Source organism: Dysidea avara, chromosome 3 (assembly GCF_963678975.1).
Source record: "Dysidea avara chromosome 3, odDysAvar1.4, whole genome shotgun sequence".
NCBI lineage: Eukaryota > Metazoa > Porifera > Demospongiae > Dictyoceratida > Dysideidae > Dysidea > Dysidea avara.
The window spans coordinates 42,478,636-42,501,752 of NC_089274.1; the positions used below are offsets into that span (position 1 = coordinate 42,478,636).

General features: G+C 36.4%; 1 protein-coding gene across 1 annotated transcript; it reads left to right on the plus strand.

The window, feature by feature from the left end:
* Positions 1 to 188: 188 nt before the first annotated feature.
* Positions 189 to 22,438, plus strand: LOC136248358 (gamma-aminobutyric acid type B receptor subunit 2-like). Its single transcript, XM_066040145.1, has 15 exons — positions 189 to 443; positions 501 to 644; positions 6,735 to 6,905; positions 6,964 to 7,071; positions 10,496 to 10,561; positions 11,244 to 11,444; positions 11,505 to 11,768; positions 13,240 to 13,303; positions 13,358 to 13,453; positions 13,837 to 13,969; positions 14,014 to 14,257; positions 14,309 to 14,440; positions 20,682 to 20,999; positions 21,053 to 21,211; positions 22,177 to 22,438. The coding sequence occupies exons 1-15, from the start codon at positions 201 to 203 to the stop codon at positions 22,201 to 22,203; spliced, it is 2,370 nt and encodes a 789-aa protein (XP_065896217.1). The 5' UTR covers positions 189 to 200; the 3' UTR covers positions 22,204 to 22,438.
* Positions 22,439 to 23,117: the final 679 nt, after the last annotated feature.

Below are 23,117 nucleotides of genomic sequence, written 5' to 3' on the forward strand. Positions count from 1 at the left end.
CCCACCTCTGCCCGACCTGGGGTAGGTGGGGCTTGACATTGATAGGTGCATTACTGTACAAGCTCAAAATTGTCGTATAATTGTACAAAAAGAAGAAGGGAAATACCAAACATTGAATAACTATAAATTAGCGCGGGCCCTATGGTTATATTATAAACTAAAAGAGAGTAGCAGCAGTAGTAGTAACTTGTAGCGGAGAGATGGCAACAACACGGATCATACCCGCCATGATTTATCTTGGCGTTAGTCTAATATTTTCAGTGTCAACTGTGCCGAGACACGCCAACGCTGTAAGAGAAACGCTTCGTCTTGGAGCAATGATCCCTCAAAAGGGCGAGGTAGATTACTCAGGACAGCTGCTTTCTTTTAATCTAGCGTTACGGACAGTCAACCGGGATCCATCCCTTCAGTTTTCCTTTGAACAGTCACTCAACGACTCGATGGTTAGTATAGCTACTTCGTAATCCAATTCAGTTGAGTACATCATTGTGTGATTTCAGTGCCTACCAGCAACTAGCTTGCGTAGTTTCATCGACCAAATCTTTCTATCATCTGCTCAAAACCACATAATGTTGATCGGACCAAGCTGCTCGATAGCTACGGAGCCCGTTGCAGAGCTTGCTCCAAACTGGAATCTCGTGCAGGTCAGAAGTGTTTAGCTATGGCTATATCAGTTCTGAGTCAGAACATAGATATAGCTATACAGCTATGTGCATAGATAAGCAAGCAACTTAATGTACAGTTAATTAGCTAATAAGTGTTGCACAACTATAGACGTTTACAAGTACAGTTTCTTTCCTGCTACAATTCGATTATGGAACAATTTAGCTACCTAGTCACATTATAAGCTAGATACTTTTAAGGACTATTTAAATCTGATTACTCCTACTTTTCAAACATACTTAGTGCAGTTAATATAAACATCTTAGGCCTTCTGGTATACAGGCCGGCTCTGCCTTTACCAGGTACTTTAATCATCATAATAACATATATAAACCCCTCTCCCATTGTAACATACTCACTGATGTGAGTTGTACAATTATAACATTATTAATAATGGTGTAGTCTTGTGTGGCATGTCATGTGAAAACTTGACCCCCTACTTTTGTTTTCCCCAGTCCGACTATTTCAAAATATCTGGACCCCTGGATAAATCATCTCAAATTGTTGAAATATTTGGACCCTCTAGTTAATATTTATTTATTTTATTTATTCATGCTTTGTAGTACACACACACACACAAGCATGAGCTCAGGTACACGCACAGATACAAGAATGACAATGCATATGGTGTATACTAAAGGTCTGTAGGCTTGTGCCTAAAAAAAAGATCATAGAATAAATTGTCTAAAACAGTGTGTAGTTAGTCGAGAAATAATCAGTAACACACCGACTACAGGGACAGAGGTAGTGCAGTGTATGAGAATTGAGGGGTCAAAGTTATGAATGAAATGATATTTGGACCCTTTCTGAAATATTTGGATCTATGGAGGAACTGATGTGTTTCCTGAGGCTATGTTTCTGAATCATTCGGATGCCTCCTGAACCATGAGAAGAACTGATATTTTATGCAGAATCTATAGCTAGCTACGAACTAGCTATACTGAAATATTTGGACCGAAATTTTATCCTACGTACCATACATTCAGGGGAATCATATCTCAGAGTATTATCAAGAGTTATTTACTCTTGGTACAATTTTATTTTTTACACCAGTCCCTTCTGAAATATTTAGACCTCTTCTAAATAATTATGGAACCATAATTTCAGAGTATTATACTAAAATATTTGCACCCCAGTACAGAAATAGCTAAATTTTATTTTACCATGTATGCATAAATATGTCTAGTGCAATCCCTATACTAATCCTTTAGCCATCACAAAAGAAAACTTTTTGAATCAAAGGAAATATTTGGACCCCATTCAGCTTACATGGTGGATTTTAACCCTGGTTTTGTCACATGAGAATTGTACCATAAACATCATGAGGCTCCTCCAGACCTTTGGTGACTGATTCCAAATTTCCTGCTGCTTGCAGAATAGCTAAATGTAGAACATGCTCTCCCAGGAACTGTTTGAAGTCTGCATTTGAACCAATTTTCACAAAAACGTCTTTAAGGCCACCTATTGTAGATTCCTTTTTTCCTGTCACCCGCCCACACGACAATTTTAGAGCTGCATGCAAATTTATGAATGCATTTTATAGTCATGTGATCTAATGTATATTTTTTGTTTATACGTAAGTACTAGTGTGAGCGCATGGTGTATTATTGGATAGGCAGTGAGTTGCTGATGTTGTTTTATAAAATAGTGCCAAAAAGCATGGATAGCTACGTAGTTTGAATCCATTCCAACCTCGGGCCGGATTACAAGCAGCGGATCTCTTCAAGTCGCTTCAAGTAGCCATTGATGAATGAGATACATTAATGAACAGGAGTCCCACTCATCTGACAATGAATCTGTTATTAACATGCGTGGAACATAATAAATTCGTAAGATGGCTAAATTAGTGTTATGACCACAAGCATGAGACACCCAGCCAGCAAACTCTATAAAAGCCTTCAAGATTTGGTGGCATGCATGCTCAGAGAAAATGAGGGGTCTGCAACACTTCGAATCTAACAGAAATTTGAATCTTGTGAAATCACAACAAATCTTACATCTCTGCTAAATCAGGCAATTAGGAGTTAATGGGTTCCCTTTAATATCCTTGATATTAAATAACAGATTTTAACAATATAATACATAATAACCGCCCGCCTGCATGGTATCTTTTGTCTGACTGGGATGGGAAACAAGCAACTTACAACTGTTGGCCTAAAAGCTGTCTTTTTCTCAGTATCATAGTATTCTGTTATAGGAACGGGCTACTGTATTTGTCTGGCTCCATATGTAATAAAAATACTTGGACAAAAAATGGAGAGAAAAAAACATAACTTCTGGGACTTGAACCAGCATTAAGTGCCAGTGTGGAACCAGCTGTGCTTTTGCTACTAGCTACCCCTCTCACTTTTCTATCTTATATATGTGTGATTCAATAAGTAGCCTATATACGTATAGTAAGAAGACTGGGTGAAGAAGAAACCAAGGCTGAACCCGACCTTAACCCTAATGTTAACCGTAAGTTTGCCTGTTAAGCATAATAATGTCCTTCACAGTCTGTAAGTTTTTGGTGAGTTCAAGGTAAGTTAGGGTTGGTCCAGGATGCTCACTTCACTTGTTCCAACCCTAGCTCGTCTCGCATTCACCAAAAACTTACCTTTATGCAACTAGTGTACTTGATACTAGAGTTATGATGGGTGAGTGCTGGATGAATAGACTGTATAAGTTGGTGTTCGGAACCGGATGAATAGCCACTATGTATGCTATTGACAGTTCTACTACTGACCAGGGGCAATTAGTGGAGCAGGCAATAGAGTAAGAGGTGGAATGGTATGAATTTAAAGTTTGCAAAAAATTATCAGATTTTAAGCACTCTTATATCTAGACAAGTACATCAACTAGAATAGGGACCATAGCACATCAATAAAAAGTACTGAAACAAGCTGGAGTAGTGCACGATATTACATCACGGTAAAACAATATGTATATCCCTACTGTGCTCAAGATACTATAATGGAAATGCACAGTAGGGATATAGCACTTCTTATTGTTTACTGTGGTTTAATATTGTGCACTACTCCAGCTTGTTTCAGTACTTTTTATCAATGTGCTATGGTCCCTACTCTAGTTGAAAATTCCAAAATTTCTGTACTTGTTTGTTAGTAAAGTAAAATTATTATAACCCACACATATACCACATCAAAAGAAAGAAATTGTGTTGCGCACCCCAACTACTAATTATAATCTGAAAAGTGAAGTATCCATTATGCTTCGATGTCAACTATCGTTACACAGCATTGCAAATCAAGTACTGTTCAAAAAACACCTCTGCAATCAAAACAGCCACTATGAAAAATATGGATGATTTGTGTTACGAATCATGCACTACCGACACCTTTTGCTGTCAGTGAAGATGAATGGGACACAAAGGAGGACACTGGTAAGTCCATGAAGAATGCATTGTATGTTGTATGTATTGCAGTATGCCAAAAGGCACATGTCTGGCAATGTCAAATAGTGAAAAATTCAAGCCCATAGCCTTAGCCATTATAGAGGATTACACAGCATTAGTCAGTCAGTCAGTCAGCCAGTCAGTCAGTCAGTCAGTCACTAGAAAATTCCGTTTAATAATTTCTGTAGCAACTTGTTGAAAGCATTTTGGGTCGATCTGAACGCTTGTTTGGGGTTAGTTTTACCTAACCAACACTGCCTCATCATTGTCAGGAACGGTGAGGCTGGTTTTGGGTGATGTTTTTTTCATAGGCATGCCCAAACCTTTGTGCATGGTCCCTACTATACAGTGCTATGGTACCATATGATAAAATTTAGACTATTTAGTTTCACTGGGTTGTTAGAGGTAACTATACTTACTTGTAGGCACTAGATTTATGATAAAATATTATGTCTGTTGTGCTGTAGCTATAGCTCCCTTTTGAATCAAATCACCTCCACCTTGCCTTCAAATCACCTTCAACCTGCTCTTTCAACTTACAACTTTCTACTTTTGTTTCCTAACAAACAAGTACCTGCATCGCTAATGAACTACTGCCATACTCAGTTCTTTTACAACAAATTGCTGTTCGTATAACCAGCTTACAAGCAACCAACTCTATCACTATCAGAATGCACATAACAATTCTCATAAGGAAGCCGCATATGTAGAGACAACATGCATGTGATTGCACACAATTAATGGTGCATGAATTAGCTAGTTATTGTGTGTCAGTATGATTGCATTAATTAACCGGCCACATGCACACATGGGAAGATGTCTGGTTATTTGGTATAAGCCATTCTATACTTATTCACTACTTGGTTAGGAGGGAAAATTTTATGTGACAAAACACATACAGTACTTAATTATTACAATAAACATGCATGCCATCCTCTAAGTTGACAGTTGTTTAAAACCACAACTGTTTCATATTTCAAATTTTAAAGTACATAGTCAATAGTGTACATGAAGAAGCAACAATACCACAGTGTATACCATATCATAGTTATTTGCACCAGGGACAATCCATCTGATTGCAGTTATAGTGAAATTTGATAGCCTATTAACTTCATACCAACCAAATTGCAGAAGACAACAATGTACACATCAATTCATATGGTGTAACCTGACACACATTTTTTTCTTACTCAAATGCAGAACTGTCATGTTTTCCCCTACATGTATAACTGCTATGTTGTGTAACTGCTATTTTTGAGGTTGTATGTGAGACCACTGGAAACTGTTATCAAATGTATACCTACAATGCAGTACCCTTTGTAGTTATACCATCACTATAATTATGAAATGTGTTCAAAGTCAACTAGTAGAAAATCATGGTATCCTCTTAGTCATTGTCACTGGAAGCAAAACAACTTTGTTTAATTTCCACCCACAAACGTGTAGCTAATGCATGACATATTAAGAGCTTTTGGGATAGAAATAATTGTGTCCTTGATGTCCATCTAACACTATATGCTTGTGTTATCATGTTTCAACACACCACTAGCTGCTATCCCAAAGCCACAGAACTGTATCAACTATGGTATATTGTAAACAAATACACAAGAAAAATACTTATGTTAAAGATTTGTGGATATGTAGCAATCTATAGTTATCACCATCTAATTACTTGTTTACACTCATCTTGTGATATTAACAATGGAAACAAAAACATTGAGTGTTTTGACTATGAAAAGTCTCCTTTGCAAAACCAGAAAGCATTAAGAGACCAGCATTGGGATATCAGTTGGTATTTATTTTTATAATAACACATAGTTTGGATATTCTTTTAAAACTGATATTCAGCTAGAGTATTTCTCAAGCAAAATGCAAAACTTTCAGATGAGCAGTGAGACTTTTTCATGTGTTAAGAAATAGTGTTGCACCGATAATCGGATTATTGGAAAAACCATATATCGGCTGTGTTTTTTGTATTCGGTATCGGATTGGCACCACAATGGAAAAAGCAGCAGATACAGATATATGTATGTATTTAGAAATACATACTCATGTGCTCCAAATGATGTTTACAAATGCATCAGGTTGAATTTTTCTGTGTTATTACCACTTCAGTGTACTGTCAGCTGTTGTAGCAATGCTACCACTATAAACAACTAAATTGATCCTTCACAATCAAATTTCTAGTAAAAATTGCTACAAAATAGGCATGTTGTGCTATATTGGATTGGCTATGTTTATCAGCTTGAAAATGTTATTCAATATCAGTTATCAGAATATCGGCAAAATCTCATATTGGTGCAACACTATTAAGAAATATCAGTCATGCCTAGGACATAAGGCAATCAATGCCTATGACTGCTTATATACACACTGTAAATTTGAAACTATGAAGCTCATACTGAATTATGGTATGACTCCTGTGGTCACTTTGTGTAATGTACATGCTTAGAGCATATTAAGGAGGGATACCTATATTCAGTATGAACTTCATATTTCCAGTATATGCTTACAAGCTTTGAAGCAATGTTGAGAACTGTAGACTATGATATGCACAACCCATTCTGCTGACTTGATTGCTAATTTCACACTAGATTTAACCTAAGAGATTGCTAGGATGACAAATTTATTATTCAGATATTGCAATGTGCTCTATTAATATACTTTTGTTTTTCTCTAGATTTCACCAGCATCTACCTCACCCCGTCTTTCCAATAATAAAACATTTCCATTGTTCCTCAGATCAATACCAAATGAAGCTGAAATTGCTGTAGCAATGGAAAAAGCAATGAAGAGATTCGGATGGTCCAGAATTGCCATGATAACACAATCAGAAAACCTTTTCACTTTTGTAAGTTTTCCCATATAAACTCATAATATTAACTTATCATATTTTTGTTGTTCCTCAGTTATCAGCATTTCTAAGACTCCATTTCTCAAGTACCAACATACAGATATTAAAAGAGTACACACTTAACAGAAGAAAGAATGCACCTAGCATAATCAGAGAACTAAAAGTAAGTGCCAAAAAACACAAACCAATAACTTGCTAGTTATTTATTTATTTATTTATTAGTTTTACAACCACACCATACATGTACAAATATAGTTGATTACAAGACTGACAGTGATGATTGGTGATTAGAGTAGGGTGGCTGATAGCTAAAGGCACGAACTGCCAGTAGCTAATCACAAATACTAACTACCTAATTAAAATATACTACTTAGTTACATATAGAGTAAAAAGGGGTGCTGTGTGTGTTGTTGGTACAGAAAGAACAGGGACAGCAAAAATGAAATGTACAAGTATTATGGAGTTAAAATTGTTTTAAAAGTGATGCCATAAAAATTTGGTGAGTTGCTTTTTAAACCAGGCGCACGCCCACAGCCGGCCAAAGGCCGGCTGTGGGCGTAAAATTGTGTGTGTGTACCTATCTACCTATCTATGTTTGTCCGTACGCACCCACGTGAGCAAAATCGTTTAATAACGGAAAAGCAGCTTTTACGTAAGAAGTAAAAGTGAAATGAAGTCTGTATTAAACTTCTGCACAGGTGAACTTTGCTCTGAGGTGGTTTCTTTTCAGCGGACTGAAATACGGGTGTGGTGACTTTCCTCAGACTACCTTCCCCTTGAGGTTTTCAGGCATTTAGTAACTGAAAAACAACAGTGCAGGCCTCGTACACTGCTAGGAATAGCCTATCGCTTCGAGTTGAAAGGGGGAGTATCCCTTACGTACGCAAACGAAAATGAAGAGCAGCTTTGAGGCTTTGTCGAGAGAATTTATTTATTTATTTTATTAGTTTAACTATATGAGTACCACCTACAAAAACAATACAATACAAAACCAAACAACTATAAAACAATTTGTGGGAAAAAACACGTTAGTCACACTATAAAACAGTTTAGAAGATGATTTTGTGCGTAATATGTTGGTAAAAGCGGTTTGTTTAACAGACGCTTCCTTAGCAGTGCATAGCAACGTAATTGAACGAATTACGAATATTTCATAAATTACAAAATACGAGAATTAGCTAATATTATTATTGCACAACCCAAAACTACCCTATTGTAAAGTAGTAATACATAGTTGGTTAATTCATAGTAGTATATACTGTCTATAGTTAATTCCAGATGAGTTAGCTAGATGCATGGCGCCTGGTTTTTAGAAGTAGCACAACATCAACTTGTTTATTGTTACATAAGGTAGATTCAGATCAATTGAGGGTAGAGAGTTCCATAATCTTGGTAGCCGGCAAAAATAAAAATGACGGTTCAAATTGGTTGTGGAAATACGATGGACTAACCTGCCTGATGATCTTGTGGATACTGATGCTTTCATTGATATGTAGTTGTTAATGTCAAAGTGGGGGTAGGGAGTTTTGTAGGATTTTATGAAAAAAAGTAAATCACTCAGTTCGTATTGGTACATTAAAGGGAGTAAATCGAGTTGCATTAGTCTAGTTTTATAGGGTGAGTGGTAGTCATTTAATATGTACTTCATTGCCCTCCTTTGAACTCTTTCTTTTAGTTAGCTAGATATAGTAGCAGTATTAGAAAATAACATTGCGGCTATGTAGATAATTATGCCTATATGCACTGAAAATTTGCACACATATGTACATAAGTCTTAAATGAAGTCCAAAGGCAAGATTCAGTACCAATCGTTGTGCTAATCCGGTAAATATTGATGGAGTTATTCTTCATAAAAGACTGATTTCTGTCATGCCTATAGGTAGCTGTATATCACTGAAAGGAACAAGTCAAAAATCAGTCTGTATATACATGGAGTGACAATGCAAACCTCTTCTGGTTTGAAATAAATTGGGATAATGACCATTGAGTTGTAACGTGATAACTAAACATGTGCAACAGGCATTTTACAAATAATATATAAAACAATTAAGTATTGTTGTCACACCTATCAAGTTACCATATTTCCTCATATAAAAGCCACATTTGATTAAACTCCTGTCTTGATTATAAGCCAGGGGATTTTCAGCACCTTTGGAAAACAAATACCTGGTCTCAAATAGAGGCCAGGGCTATTACTTGAGTGGCTTTAATTGTTCCTCTTGTTGCTGTTGCTTCTTTGTACTTGAGTTTAGAGCCTTCTGAGGGATGAAGGTACTACAAGTAATCACGTAAGTAGTCTGGGCGAGTCCATGTGCATACAGATATGTATGATACAACTATTGTTAAGCCTTGGTTACACTTGTTTATATAGTCAGCACACTGTACCTATGCTTACCATCACAGTAATCCCATTCTACCAATTAAATGCTGGGCGTTGGTCGTACCAATCCAAAATAAATTCCCGGTCTCAAATAAAGGCCATATTCATTTACAGGCCAGGTCAAAAATGCTGGGAAGGGCATAAAAGCCTGGGCTTACTATGAGGAAATACGGTAACCACTTATGAGGAAGAGTTGAAAATTGGATTTTAGTTGGTTTGGCAATCATAGAGTAGCTAAATAGTTGCTGAGAAGACCAAACATGTGTATAACGTAAGTGATAAAGATCTTCTAATACCATAGACTCTGGTTATTAGGCGCATGCGCTTATAATTTTCGGAGGGATTATTGTGAAATTTACTATGCTTGCTAAACGCATGCGCTTATAAGGAATTTCTGCTAGGAGGGCATTAGTTGTGCCCACTACAGTTTTCAAGCAATATGAACACCAGTTAATAGTTTGCTTCAGTCGTGAAATTTAAATTCTTAGAAGTCAGGTAGCTATAGCTATCGTTATTACAGATGGCAGTATCTGCTAGATACGGGCCTGGCAAGGCGTCGAGTGTGCTGTGACATGTCTGAATCGTTCTGACAATTTCTGCTGCAGTACGAGGTTGCAGAGGCAATTTCAACCATATATGCTTAACAAACAGGTGTCTAGCACAAGTCTACCATATGCGCTTAACAGACAATATGCGCTTAATAACCATGTGCGCCTAATAACCGGATTCTACGGTAGTGCAGGCATCCTAATAGGGCTATGCAATCACAGTGCAATCATCAGTAACAAATGAATGTGATGAATACAAACATATTGATGATCTTTCTGTTCTTCCTATAGAAAAACAGGTAAAGGCAAACCTGATAGCCAGCCATATAGGCTGACTTTGGGGAAATGTAAATATACAAGAAGTGATATCTATACACAACTGCTACAAAACTGTAAAAATAGGATATGACTCTCTTAAAAAGCCAAGCAAAAAGTGAAATCAAAGGTGGCAACCAAGAAGTCACTGCAACAACGTCAATGTCAATGGATTTTAACAATGACATGGTAATGCTGTCATTATTAAAACTGAACATCATTGCAGCCATTTCCTGGTAGCCACTTTGATTTTGCAACGTTTTTCACTCTGGCTCTTTAGAGGGCTGCATCCTTTTTCACAGCTGTTTTGGTATAGATTTTAATTAGAAAATTCTCCATTATAGAAATCTCCAGCTCGAATAATTTACGTAAACATGTATGAGCATAATGGAGCAGAACTAGTATGTGAGGTAAGCAAGTGTTTGTTGCATCACTTTTGCTTAGGGAAAATTTTGATACATCAATGGATTCATCATTTGAGTTCAGTATACTAACATACCAAATAAATACAGTCATTAAAAATAACTCTCATAAATAAAATTGTAACAGAAAGTTTCAGAAAGTGCTTGTATCATTTTTGAAAGTGTCTTAACATGTTTTTATACTGATACAGTAGTCTCTCACTTATCCATGCAAACACCTTTGTTGCTATAGTTAGACAAACGTTTTCAGTGGTGTTGTTTTAGAATTGAAGATTAATTTTAGTTTTAGCTTTTTAAATTCAAAATATTTTTAGTTAATAAAAGTAAATATGCTGAACCGCTACTGTAAAAGTATTTTAGTTAGCTATATAGTACTCAGTATGGAAATGACTTTAGTTTTAATTTTGATTAGTTTCTTAAATTTACAAAGCTGAACTAAAAGTATTTTATATACAGTGTTTAGATAAGTGAATTTGGTGGAGCAGAGCCCCATTTAATCACTCTCAAACACCAAACATCTACTCTAATAGAACACACACCATTGATGAAAATTCTCTAATAAAACAGTCTCTTTTTGTGTTCAGATAATCAAGGTGTTTGAAGGTTTGGATAACTGAAGGTGTACTGTATGGTGTCATATGCTTAGAGTGTAGCATGTGTTTTACTTTAGGCAGCTAAAAATGGATTAACCCATCCTGAGTATCAGTGGATGTTTCCTAATTGGTATACTGATAGTTTTTGGATGGCAAACAACACCAATTGTTCAGTTGGTGATGTAGCTTTACAAAATGTAGTACAAAATTCACTACTCTTTGACTATTTTCCTCAACTTACTGAAGAAGAAAAAGCTCGACCAAATGTGGGAAACATAGTATGTGACCTGTGATCCATGTTTGCATTTTAAAACTTAATTTTGTTTTGTTTCCCTTAGACTTGGAATTTCTTCAGTTCCTATTATGATGAAAACATTGAGCAATATAGAATAAGTAGTACATCTCGACTGGCAAATAAAGAAGATGTCGTTTTTATGTTTGATGCAGTCTGGACTGCTGCACTGGCTATTAACAGTGTTGCATCTAAGCTACCCAATGGTGTGACGTTACTGAGGAATTTCACTTACAATGGTGAGAAATCTAAAAATATCTCCAGACTCATATATGAAGAAGCACTGAAAGTGAAGTTTTTTGGACTAAGCGTAAGTGAAAATTGCACTATATTTGTAATATACCACTTTTTGTTTGGAATGCTCTTGTATACCATGTTTTTACCTTGTGGTAATAGTATTGAATAGTGCTGGTAAAATCTCCATGTATTTACATCCTTGCATAAACAGCCAAGCTGTGAAAAAGGGTGCGGCCTTCATGCATTATTAGCATTAACATCATTGCAGCCATTTCTTGGCTGCCACTTTTAATTTCACAACTTTTTTCACCCAGTCTATAGGAGGTTATTGAAGGTCACACCTTTTTTCACAGCTTGGCTGTTTTGAGTGGATATTATTTGTTTTTGTTCTCTGTATGGCCTCTTTATTGTTAATTGTTTTTACCCACATTTCTTATCTACAGACACAATGATTATTGAAGACAGAAGAAGTTATAATTGTATTGTATTACATCTTTTTGGTAATATTTTTGTAAGACTCTAATAGAGCACACTTTCTTGAGGAATTCTAATAGAGCACTCATAGAATGTTCTGGAATTTCCAATGGTAGATCTACGAAATTATAAATCTTAAAGTAGATTTTAGCTAGAACTTTTATTTATAAAGTAGAAAATAAGTGAGGTGAACAGCTGTGATGGAAGTGGCTCAGTGGCTAAGGATTTAGGTGTTTAGTATGAAGGTACCTGGCTCAAATTATGGAACTTTTTTGACATTTTTCATGCTTTACCCAACAGTGACTGTTCTATTAGAGTATTTCAACTTACAGTTGTTTAGATTTCACTTTGTAACTCTGGAGCTGAGTAAATAGCTTTTACATTTCAAACCATCTATAGGCATGCACACTGCTACAATGATTATAGCTTATGTACACACCAAACTTCAAGTTATTCCCTTAAGTGTTTACCCTCCTATTATATATAGCCATGACAAAAGTTTATTCTTTTTTTACATAAACATTCATACATACTACAATAGATTTTTATCAGATTCCTTGCAAACTTAGTACATGATTTCATCCCTATATATGCTCTTTATCTGTACCAAGTTTCAAGGTTATATAACAATTTTTGCTAAGTGTGCAAAAAGAATAATCTAGGCCCCTGTAGGCACTATAAGTAGAAACAAATGGAGAAAATATTAAAACTTTGGTTGCTGACATCTCAAGAGTGGCCTGAGCGAATTTAATCAAATTTGCTGTGTCGCCAACCCTACCTGGCAGACATGTACAGCTATAATGCAAAAATGGTGTGGGACCATCAAGTTATGCAGGTGTGAAAATTGCAGTTTCTTTTCTCCTATCAATATACATATGGTGTGACAAGCCGGCATTCTTGGCCACACGATACACTACCATGTGTCTTGAACCTTGCAATAGCACAATTGCATGTGCATTGAAAATTGAAATATTCTTTTAGAGCATCAAATATTTAGACTTGCTGGTTTGATGAATCAATATTGGTAGGAATAAGTTTTACATTGTGTCACAGTTGTTGTATGCTTACAGGGAGACGTTAGTTACCATGAAAATGGTGATAGGCCGGGTGAATTAACATTTCTCCAATTCAGACGTTAGTTCTTAAAAGTTTACAATGTAATAAGAAGTCATGTTACTAATATAACAGGTAATGGTAATGGCTTGACTAGAGTGAGATATGCATCACTAATAAATGACAGTATTATGTACAATAATGGAGAGAATGATGGTACAGTCTTTCGAGGTACTATACATGAATGTTGGAATACTATTGTTGTATATATGTAGAATGAATGATGACAAATGGTAACCACATGCGTGCTCATGCACACGTGGATCAAGCTAAAACTTTGATAATCCCTATGCGACTAAGTGATTCTTCTATTAGAATGGTTATTTTCTGGCTGTGTTATTAGGTGTTTTAACTATTTTTGTGCTTAGATCTTCTGTCTAACTATGTATCATAGTAGAACATATAGCCCGAAATGAAGTCTTAAAATATGCATCCATTTTTTCATTGATGCATCTAGGCATAAAGTTTCAATTGTTCAACCAATGTGTGGGTATTGTTTTCAGAAATTAATTACCATTAAGAAAGTTGTGATTTTCTCTTTTGATCTTGTATAGATGGTAGAACAGAGGATGAAGAATTTATTCACATTGCTCTGGCATTGTTTATCATTTATACCATACTTTCTGTTCTTGGAATATGCTTTGCGATCATCTGTTTGGTGGTCAACTTATGGTTCAGAGATCAAAAGTAAGAGAATTATATCATTTGATTTGTAGATTGTATTTTTTTAGGCTAATGAAACGTACCAGTCCATATGTCAATGTGATGATTGTAGCTGGAGCAGTTATATTTTACATAACAGTGATTTTGTTTGGAGTGGATGAAAATGTGGCATCATTTTCAACAGTAGATCATCTATGTCAGACAAGAATTTGGTTGGTAGCAATTGGATTTAGTTTATTGTATGGCACAATATTTGCTAAAACTTGGAGAGTGTATTATATCTTCAATATTGTTAAACCCAATCCTAAATTTGTGAGTTATCAATGCAATATCTGCCAAAAATGAGTTTGTATATATTTGTAGGCAGCCAAAGACAGATACTTATTTGCAATTGTCACAATACTTGTTGTAGCAGATGTTGTTTTAATGATTCCACCAACACTGATCCCAGGTGCTATTTTAAGAAGGGAAGAAGATGAAATTGAAGGAAATGAAGTGTGTATACATTATGTGATGTAAATTATATCTAATCAAAAACAGCCAAGCTGTAAAAAAAGGTGCGGCCCCCAAAAAGGCCATGGTGAAAAAAGATGTGAAATCCAAGGTGGCGGCCAAGAAATGGCTGTGATGGTAGGTTAATGGTAAAAATTTTAATAACGACAATTCAGGTGAATTTGATGCCAAGACCAAGTGGCACAAAATTCACCTGTATTGTCGTTATTAAAATTTTTACCATTAACCTACCATCACAGCCATTTCTTGGCCGCCACCTTGGATTTCACATCTTTTTTCACCATGGCCTTTTTGGGGGCCGCACCTTTTTTTACAGCTTGGCTGTTTTTGATTAGATATCACTTCTTTTTGTATTTGTATACTGCAAAGCCAGCCTATGGCTGGCTTTGGGGCTTTTTTAACCCATGTGTTTTTTTATTTACCACAGGAAGAAGAAAAGAACTTATAGAAGATTTTTAATACTTCAGTTATTTTTGATTTTATTAGTAATTATACAAATTATATACATATATTTATTACATGCCCATTATTCCCCACAGGATATTTTTTAGCAGCTGATTTCTCTACTGGGTGACTTAAAATATAGCTGAACTATATACAGGATGGTTTCTTTGTAGCTGAACTCTCTACAAGATAAATTCTTCTAGCTGATTTCTCTACTGGGTGATTTGTTTCTAGCTGAACTCTCTACAGGTTATTTGTTTGCAGCTAAACTCTCTACATCCATGGTGGTTTCTTTGTAGCTGAACTCTCTACATGATGGTTTCTTTGTAGCTGAACTCTCTACAAGGTGACTTCTTCTAGCTAAACTCTCTACAGGGTGATTTCTTTGTAGCTGAACTCTCCACATGATGGTTTCTTTGTAGCTGAACTCTCTACAAGGTGACCTCTTCTAGCTGATCTCTCTACAGGGTGATTTGTTTCTAGCTGAACTCTCTACAGGTGATTTGTTTGCAGCTAAACTCTCTACATGGTGCTTTCTTTGTAGCTGAACTCTCTACATGATGGTTTATTTGTAGCTGAACTCTCTACAAAGTGACTTCTTCTAGCTGAACTCTCTACAGGTGATTTGTTTGCAGCTGAACTCTCTACATGATGGTTTCTTTGTAGCTGAACTCTCTACATGACGGTTTCTTTGTAGCTGAACTCTCTACAAAAGGTGACTTCTTCTAGCTGAACTCTTTACAGGGTGATTTCTTTGTAGCTGAACTCTCTACATGATGGTTCTTTGTAGCTGAACTCTCTACAACGTGACTTCTTTTAGCTGATCCCTCTACAGAGTGATTTGTTTGCAGCTGAACTCTTTAGGTGGTGATTTCTTTGTAGCTGAACTCTCTACAAGGTTACCTCTTCTAACTGATCTCTCTACAGGGTGATTTGTTTCTAGCTGAACTCTCTACAGGTGATTTGTTTGCAGCTAAACTCTCTACATGGTGCTTTCTTTGTAGCTGAACTCTCTACACGATGGTTTCTTTGTAGCTGAACTCTCTACAAGGTAACTTCTTCTAGCTGATCCCTCTACAGGGTGATTTGTTTGTTGTTGAATTCTCTACATGGTAATTTGTTTGAGGCTGAACTCTCTACATGGCGGTTTCTTTGTAGCTGAACTCTCTACAAGGTGACTTTTTCTGGCTGAACTCTATACAGAGTGATTAGTTTGCAGCTGAACTCTCTACATGATGGTTTCTTTGTAGCTGAATTCTCTACAAGGTGACTTCTTCTAGCTGAACTCTCTACAGGGTGATTTCTTTGTAGCTGAACTCTTTTGGTGGTGATTTCTTTGTAGCTGAACTCTCTCCAAGGTGACCTCTTCTAGCTGATCTCTCTACAGGGTGATTTGTTTCTAGCTGAACTCTCTACAGGTGATTTGTTTGTAGCTAAACTCTCTACATGGTGCTTTCTTTGTAGCTGAACTCTCTACATGATGGTTTCTTTGTAGCTGAATTCTCTACAAGGTAACTTCTTCTAGCTGATCCCTCTACAGGGCGATTTGTTTGTTGTTGAATTCTCTACATGGTAATTTGTTTGATGCTGAACTCTCTACATGGCAGTTTCTTTGTAGCTGAACTCTCTACAAGGTGACTTTTTCTAGCTGAACTCTATACAGAGTGATTTGTTTGCAGCTGAACTCTCTACATGATGGTTTCTTTGTAGCTGAATTCTCTATAAGGTGACCTCTTCTATAGCTGAACTCTTTACATGGTGTCTAGTTTCTAGCTGATCTCTCTACAGGGTGATTTGTTTGCAGCTGAAATTTCTACAGGGTGATTTGCTTGTAGCTGAACTCCTTACATTGTGTCTAGTTTCTAGCTGATCTCCACAGTGTGATTTGTTTGTAGCTGATCTCTCTACAAGTTGATTTGTGTGTAGCTGATCTCTCTGCAGGTTGATTTGTTTGTAACTGATCTCTCTACAGGGCAATTTGTTTGTAGCTGAACTCTCTATAAGGTGATTTGATCTCTCTGCAGGTTGATTTGTTTGTAGCTGAACTCTCTAAAGGGTGATTTGCTTGTAGCTGAACTCCTTACATTGTGTCTAGTCTCTAGCTGATCTCTCTGCAGGTTGATTTATTTGTAGCTGAAGTCTCTACAGGGTGATTTGTTTCTAGCTGATCTCTCTACAGGGTGATATTTTGTATCTGATCTCTCTGCAAGTTGATTTGTTTGTAGTCGATCTCTCTACAGGGTAATCTGTTTGTAGCTGAACTGTCTATCAGGTGATTTGTTTGTAGCTGATCTCTCTGCAGGTTGATTTGTTTTAGCTGAACTCTCTACAGGGTGATTTGTTTGTAGCTGATCTCTCTACAGGTTGATTTGTTTGTAGCTGAAGTCTCTACAGGGTGATTTGTTTCTAGCTGATCTCTCTACAGGGTGATTTTTTGTAGCTGACCTCTCTTCAGGGTGATTTGTTTCTAGCTGATCACTCTACAGGTTGATTTGTTTGTAGCTGAAATCTCAACAGGGTGATTTGTTTCTAGCTGATCACTCTACAGGTTGATTTGTTTGTAGCTGAAATCTCAACAGGGTGTATTGCTTGTAGCTGAACTCCTTACATTGTGTCTAGTTCCTAGATGATCTCTCTACAGGGTGATTTGTTTGTAGTTTATCTCTCTGCACATTGATTTGTTTGTAGCTGAACTCTCTACAGGGTGATTTGTTTCTAGCTGATCTCTCTACAAGTTGATTTGTGTGTAGCTGATCTCTCTGCAAGTTGGTTTGTTTGTAGTCGATCTCTCTACAGGGTAATTTGTTTGTAGCTGAACTGTCTATAAGGTGATATGTTTGTAGCTGATCTCTCTGCAGGTTGATTTGTTTTAACTGAACTCTCTACAGGGTGATTTGCTTCTAGCTTATCTCTCTACAGGTTGATTTGTGTGTAACTGATCTCTCTACAAGCTGATTTGTTTGTAGCTGATCTCTCTGCAGGTTGATTTGTTTCTAGCTGATCTCTCTACAAGTTGATTTGTTTGTTGTTGATCACTCTAAAGATTGATTTGTTTGTAGCTGAACTCTCTGCAAAGTGTTTTGTTTGTAGCTGATCTCTCTACAGGATAATTTGTTTGTAGCTGAACTCTCTGCACAGTGATTTGTGTGTAGCTGAATTCTCTAGAGAGTGATTTAATTGTAGGTGAACTCTCTACAGGGTGCATGACTTGTTTATAGCTGAACTCTCTTCAGTGTGACTTGTAATGTTCTGAATCTCTACAGTGATATAATTGTAGCTTAATTCTCCACAGGGTGACTTGCTTCTTGCTGAACTGTCTATAAGATTAACTGTTTGCAGCTGAAGTCCCTACAGAATAACTTGTAATGTAATAGAATTCTATAATGGAGTAAATAAATTAGCTGAATGCTCTATTAGGGTGACTGTTCTATTAGAGTATCTCGATCTCGCATTTGCTACACAGAGTTGGCTTTCGAATCATAACTCAGTGGTTTGTAATCCAATTCTTCTATACTACTGCAAGGACTTTCTATGAAGATTATTCCAGCTATACACCGATTTTCAGCTCATTGCTCTGAGCGGTTTGCCTAGTAGGCGTAAAAACTAATACTTTTTTTATTACTAAAAATCGATCGCGTAATTGTGACACTGGTTGGGTTTTGTGTCATATCTCCGTGGTCTTAATCTCGATTCCTTTCAAACTACCAAAAGGCACTCCTACGATGGTTACTCCATCTACATAGCAATTTTCAGCTCATTCCATGAAGCGGTTTACCCTGTAGGCGTGACAACAAATCGATCTTGTTTTACGCGAATAATCGGTCATAACGCCTGAACCATTCATCGGATTTGCACCAAATTTGATGCTAGGATGCGCCTTTGGACTCCCTTTCTGTGTGCCAAATTTCAAGGCGATCGGAGTACGCGTTTGCGTTTTATAGCAATTTTTGCAAGTGTGCGAAAAGACGAAGAAGAAGAAAAAAAAAACGAAACTTTGGCCGCTCATATCTCGGAAATGGCTTGAGTGATTTCCTTCAAATTTGGAATGTAGACTCCCCTAGCTGGCGGGCAACTCTGCAGCAAATTTGGTTTCAAGTGGATTAGCTATCACCGAGATACAAAAGTGTGAAAATGACGTTTTCTGTCTTCCTGTCAATATACTCACGGTGAGGCGCGCCGGATTCTTGGGCCGCACAACACACTATCGTGTGTCTTGATCTGCAAAAAACAGCCAAGCTGTAAAAATAATGGTGTGGCCTTAAACCTTGGTGAAAAAAAGTTGTGAAATCAAAAGTGGCGGCCAAGAAATGGCCGCAATGATGTTAATGTTAACAAGTTTGTGCGGATTTCACTTCTTTTTGTACTTTGGTCCCAAAACCAGCCTATGGCTGGAATTTATTGTTACTCACATTTCTTCTTACTTATTTATGCAGATACAATAATGATCAATGAAGACAGACTTATAAATGTATTGCATTGCATGATTTACTTTATGATTATTGTAATACTCTAATAGAACACACACTTTTTGAGGACTTCCAATAGAACATACATAGAATGTTCTAGAACAATCTAGAACTACCATTGGTAGATCTATTGCATGGTATATTTGATTTTACTCTACTACTCTAATAGAGTGCACATTTTTTGAGAGAACACACATTGAATGTTCTAGTACTTCTGTTGGTAGGTCTATGAAACTTTAGTGGGATTTTCATTTATAAAGCAGAAATTAAGTGAGGTGATCATCCAAGACAGCAGTGGTTCAGTGGTTAAGGATATGGGTGTTAGGTATGGAGGTCCCTGGTTCAATCTCTGTTAAGTTTTGTGACATTTTTGTGCACCATTTTAACCCCCGTGGTGACTGTTCTATTCGAGGCTCTATTAGAGTATCTCGATCCTGAGATTATGCAGTTATTTGGTTTTTGCTTTATAACTTTGTAGCTGTAACTCTTGCTTTTCAAGCATTCAAAAGGCACTGCTAGCTGTGACAGATGTTTGATCTTTTTAGTGTGAATAAATGCTCATAACTCCTTGGATATTCATCAGATTCATAGCAAACTTCATACACGAATTCACCTTTATACACTCTTCATATGTGCCAAAGATCGAGGCAATCGAGTTATACATTTGAATTTTATAGCAATTTTTGCAAAGTGTGCAAAAGCCCCTGTAGCACCCCTACACTTGAAAAGAAGACAAAAAAATGAAGATATTAAATGAAAACTTTGAGTGCCAATATCTCACAAATGGCTGGTGCAATTTGCTGTGTGACCTACCCTACCTGGCGGACAGCTATTATGCAAAAATGGTGTGCTTAAGAGAAGGGGCCATGGAGCTATGCACGTGTGAAAATACTGTTTATTTCTACCTGTCAATATTCTCATGGTGGCTTTATTGTCCGCACGACACACTACGTATACCATGTGTCTTGATGTATAACTGTATACATTAAGAGCAGGTTCATGTAGTGTTTGTTTAATCAGTTGTGTATGATATGCAACCTCTGGTGTAGCATATGAAAAAGACTTTAGACTCCTGTAAGCGTTAGAGCATTAATCGGATGGCTTCAGGTTTGAGGCTGCCTAGGCCCAGTCATGGGTTTTTCTCCTTTCTCCACCTTTTCAAATACACTTTCTGTAACAACTTTAAAAAGGCTGTAGGATCAGGTGTCACCTGGTCCTACAGACCGTCAGCACTTGTGCTGTAAAGCCTTAATAAAAAAATTATATTAGCTGTCCTGTGTATATGTATGCTATTGAGACATTTTTCTCTACAGGATAACGATGTACCTCAAATAATTGGTGTATGTAAATCTGATGACTCACTGATCTGGTTGTCCATTCTATTTAGCTACAAAGCATTTGTCTTGATGGCTGGGGTATTTCTAGCCTTTGAGACGCGTAAAGTGAAGCATACAGCATTGAATGAATCTCGCTTTGTTGGAATGTTAGTTTATGGAACAGTGATAGTATCTGCGGCTCTTTCTCCAATTGGATTATTACTACACAACCATCCAAGTCTGCAGTATGGAATATTGGGAATGATGATACTGTTAAATATAACTTTAATATTGGCACTGGTGTTTGTGTCAAAGGTAACCCATTTTGTTTGTGATAACAGATGATACTTTGACATGAACACTTGTAGATGTACAGAGTTTATCATGATCCAGAAGGAACAGAACTGGAAAAGAACAGTGAAAGTACCGGCACAAAACGCAAGGAGAGTGCCACTAATTTTGTTGAGGAAGATTACAAAAAGAAAATACAAAGTCTTAATGTAGAAATCAAAGATCTTAGTGACACAGTAAGAACATTAACAATACTCACTTCTGTGAAACAGTTTATCTTATAAATTGCAATTGGCTCTTATTTTTATGAAAGTAATATTAATCTTATTTTTGAAATAGTGCTAGAAGTAGTTTAATGTGGCTGCCTGGCTGAAGCTCATGTCAATCAGTAGAGCCTCTATACCGTGTATGTACAAATTTTCAAGGGACGTCATTTTCACAGATTTCATGGTTGCTTGGCTGTCCATGAAATTTTCATCCTTGAAAATTAACAATTATCAGGGTTAGCTCTATGCTTTCTAATAGATAACCTCAGTGAAAAATGAGCGATCCTAAACAAAACCACAAAACTCCTGAAATTTGTCAATCCACAAAAACTACATCCCTCGAAAATTTGTACACATATGGTACTTAGTTTACAAATACACAATATTTTATTTTGTCTTAGCTCTAGGTATATATTTCAGCTAGTACTGCTTTTTGTAAAGGATTCTGCACTTTAACTAATTATTGCTACATACATTTCTAGTCTATACATGATTTACCTTTATTTATAAGCCAACTTACCGACCCTATGCTATCACAGTTTTCGCCCATGAAACAACTAATCAAGTGTAAGTGGCATAATTACTACTAATTACTACAGTACTACTAATATCAAGGATACATGTGACATTTAGCTAGTAGATAGACTGCTTATCATGTGAATGCTAAATCTAGTATCCGTAATTTATGATTTACTCCTAATGTTTATAATATATTTGACATACCATACGCAAGGAAATTTGACATAAATGAATTAGGTTTAATTAATTAATTCATCAAATTTAAATGTCAAATGTTCACAAGCGCCTTTAAAAGTACAGGTTTTCTCTATATACATTTGTTATTTTGTTCTTGATACATACTTTACTTGTGTATCTAATGTACTGTTGTTGCAGTTATGGTATTGTCACATTCAGAAGCATATTTTTCCTTGCAGTTGAGAAGTCATCTGAAACAGCACTGATAGCTTGGAACATCAGACAATCACAAATTAAACAAACTACATAATTATTGTACTTACCCTACCATTTTTGATGTGAACTGCAAAACATAGTGAGTATGCGATACTTCGTGTAGTTTATAAACTTGTAATTGATGTGTCCAAATTACATTGTCTTTACTTTTGTTGTTATAAAAGTTTTGCTTTCAGTAACATTTGTTTAATCTGCTTGACATATTTTGGCTGGACCAGATGACATGTAGAGTCAATTTTTAAATTTACTTCCAGATGGCGAACAACTCTGTTTCTTGCTGTACATGAATCAACAGGTAGAACAAAGTATTCTATGAATGATTTCTACTTGACTTACATTGTAACACTAAATTGATTAGTCACTTTAACCAACTGACTTCATCGGAAGTATGTTCAACTATGAGTGCATATTAAATTAGTTTTTATCTTACAAAAATAAAAAGCAAATTTTATGATTTCTCACAGTAAATTTGTATAAGAAATTAAAATTCTTGGAATCTGGAAACCAACTCTCTCCAAACAGTATTGCTTGAGCAACTAATGCTTCCCCATCAGATTGTCCAACATACTATGTAAGACCAACCATAATTTTAAAGTTTTAGGCTTCTTTTGGTGCATTTCACAAAAACTGCAACTGCTATGAAATGCAAAGGCATCAGGCACAAGTTGATCACCTTGAAATTTGATGCAGTAAATGGGCTACTAAGTACCAAAAATTGGTTCAATGGGGTAACCATTCAGAGTTATGAAACACAAAAGTCCAATTGTTTGTCATCCTTACGTTTGTCATGCAGGGATAGATCACTTATGGCAATAAGTTGAAAAGCAGTCTGCAGATGGGATCCATTACAGGGGTGGATCTAGACTGTTTAAAAAGGGGTTCCATTCTGGAACATGGTATAAAT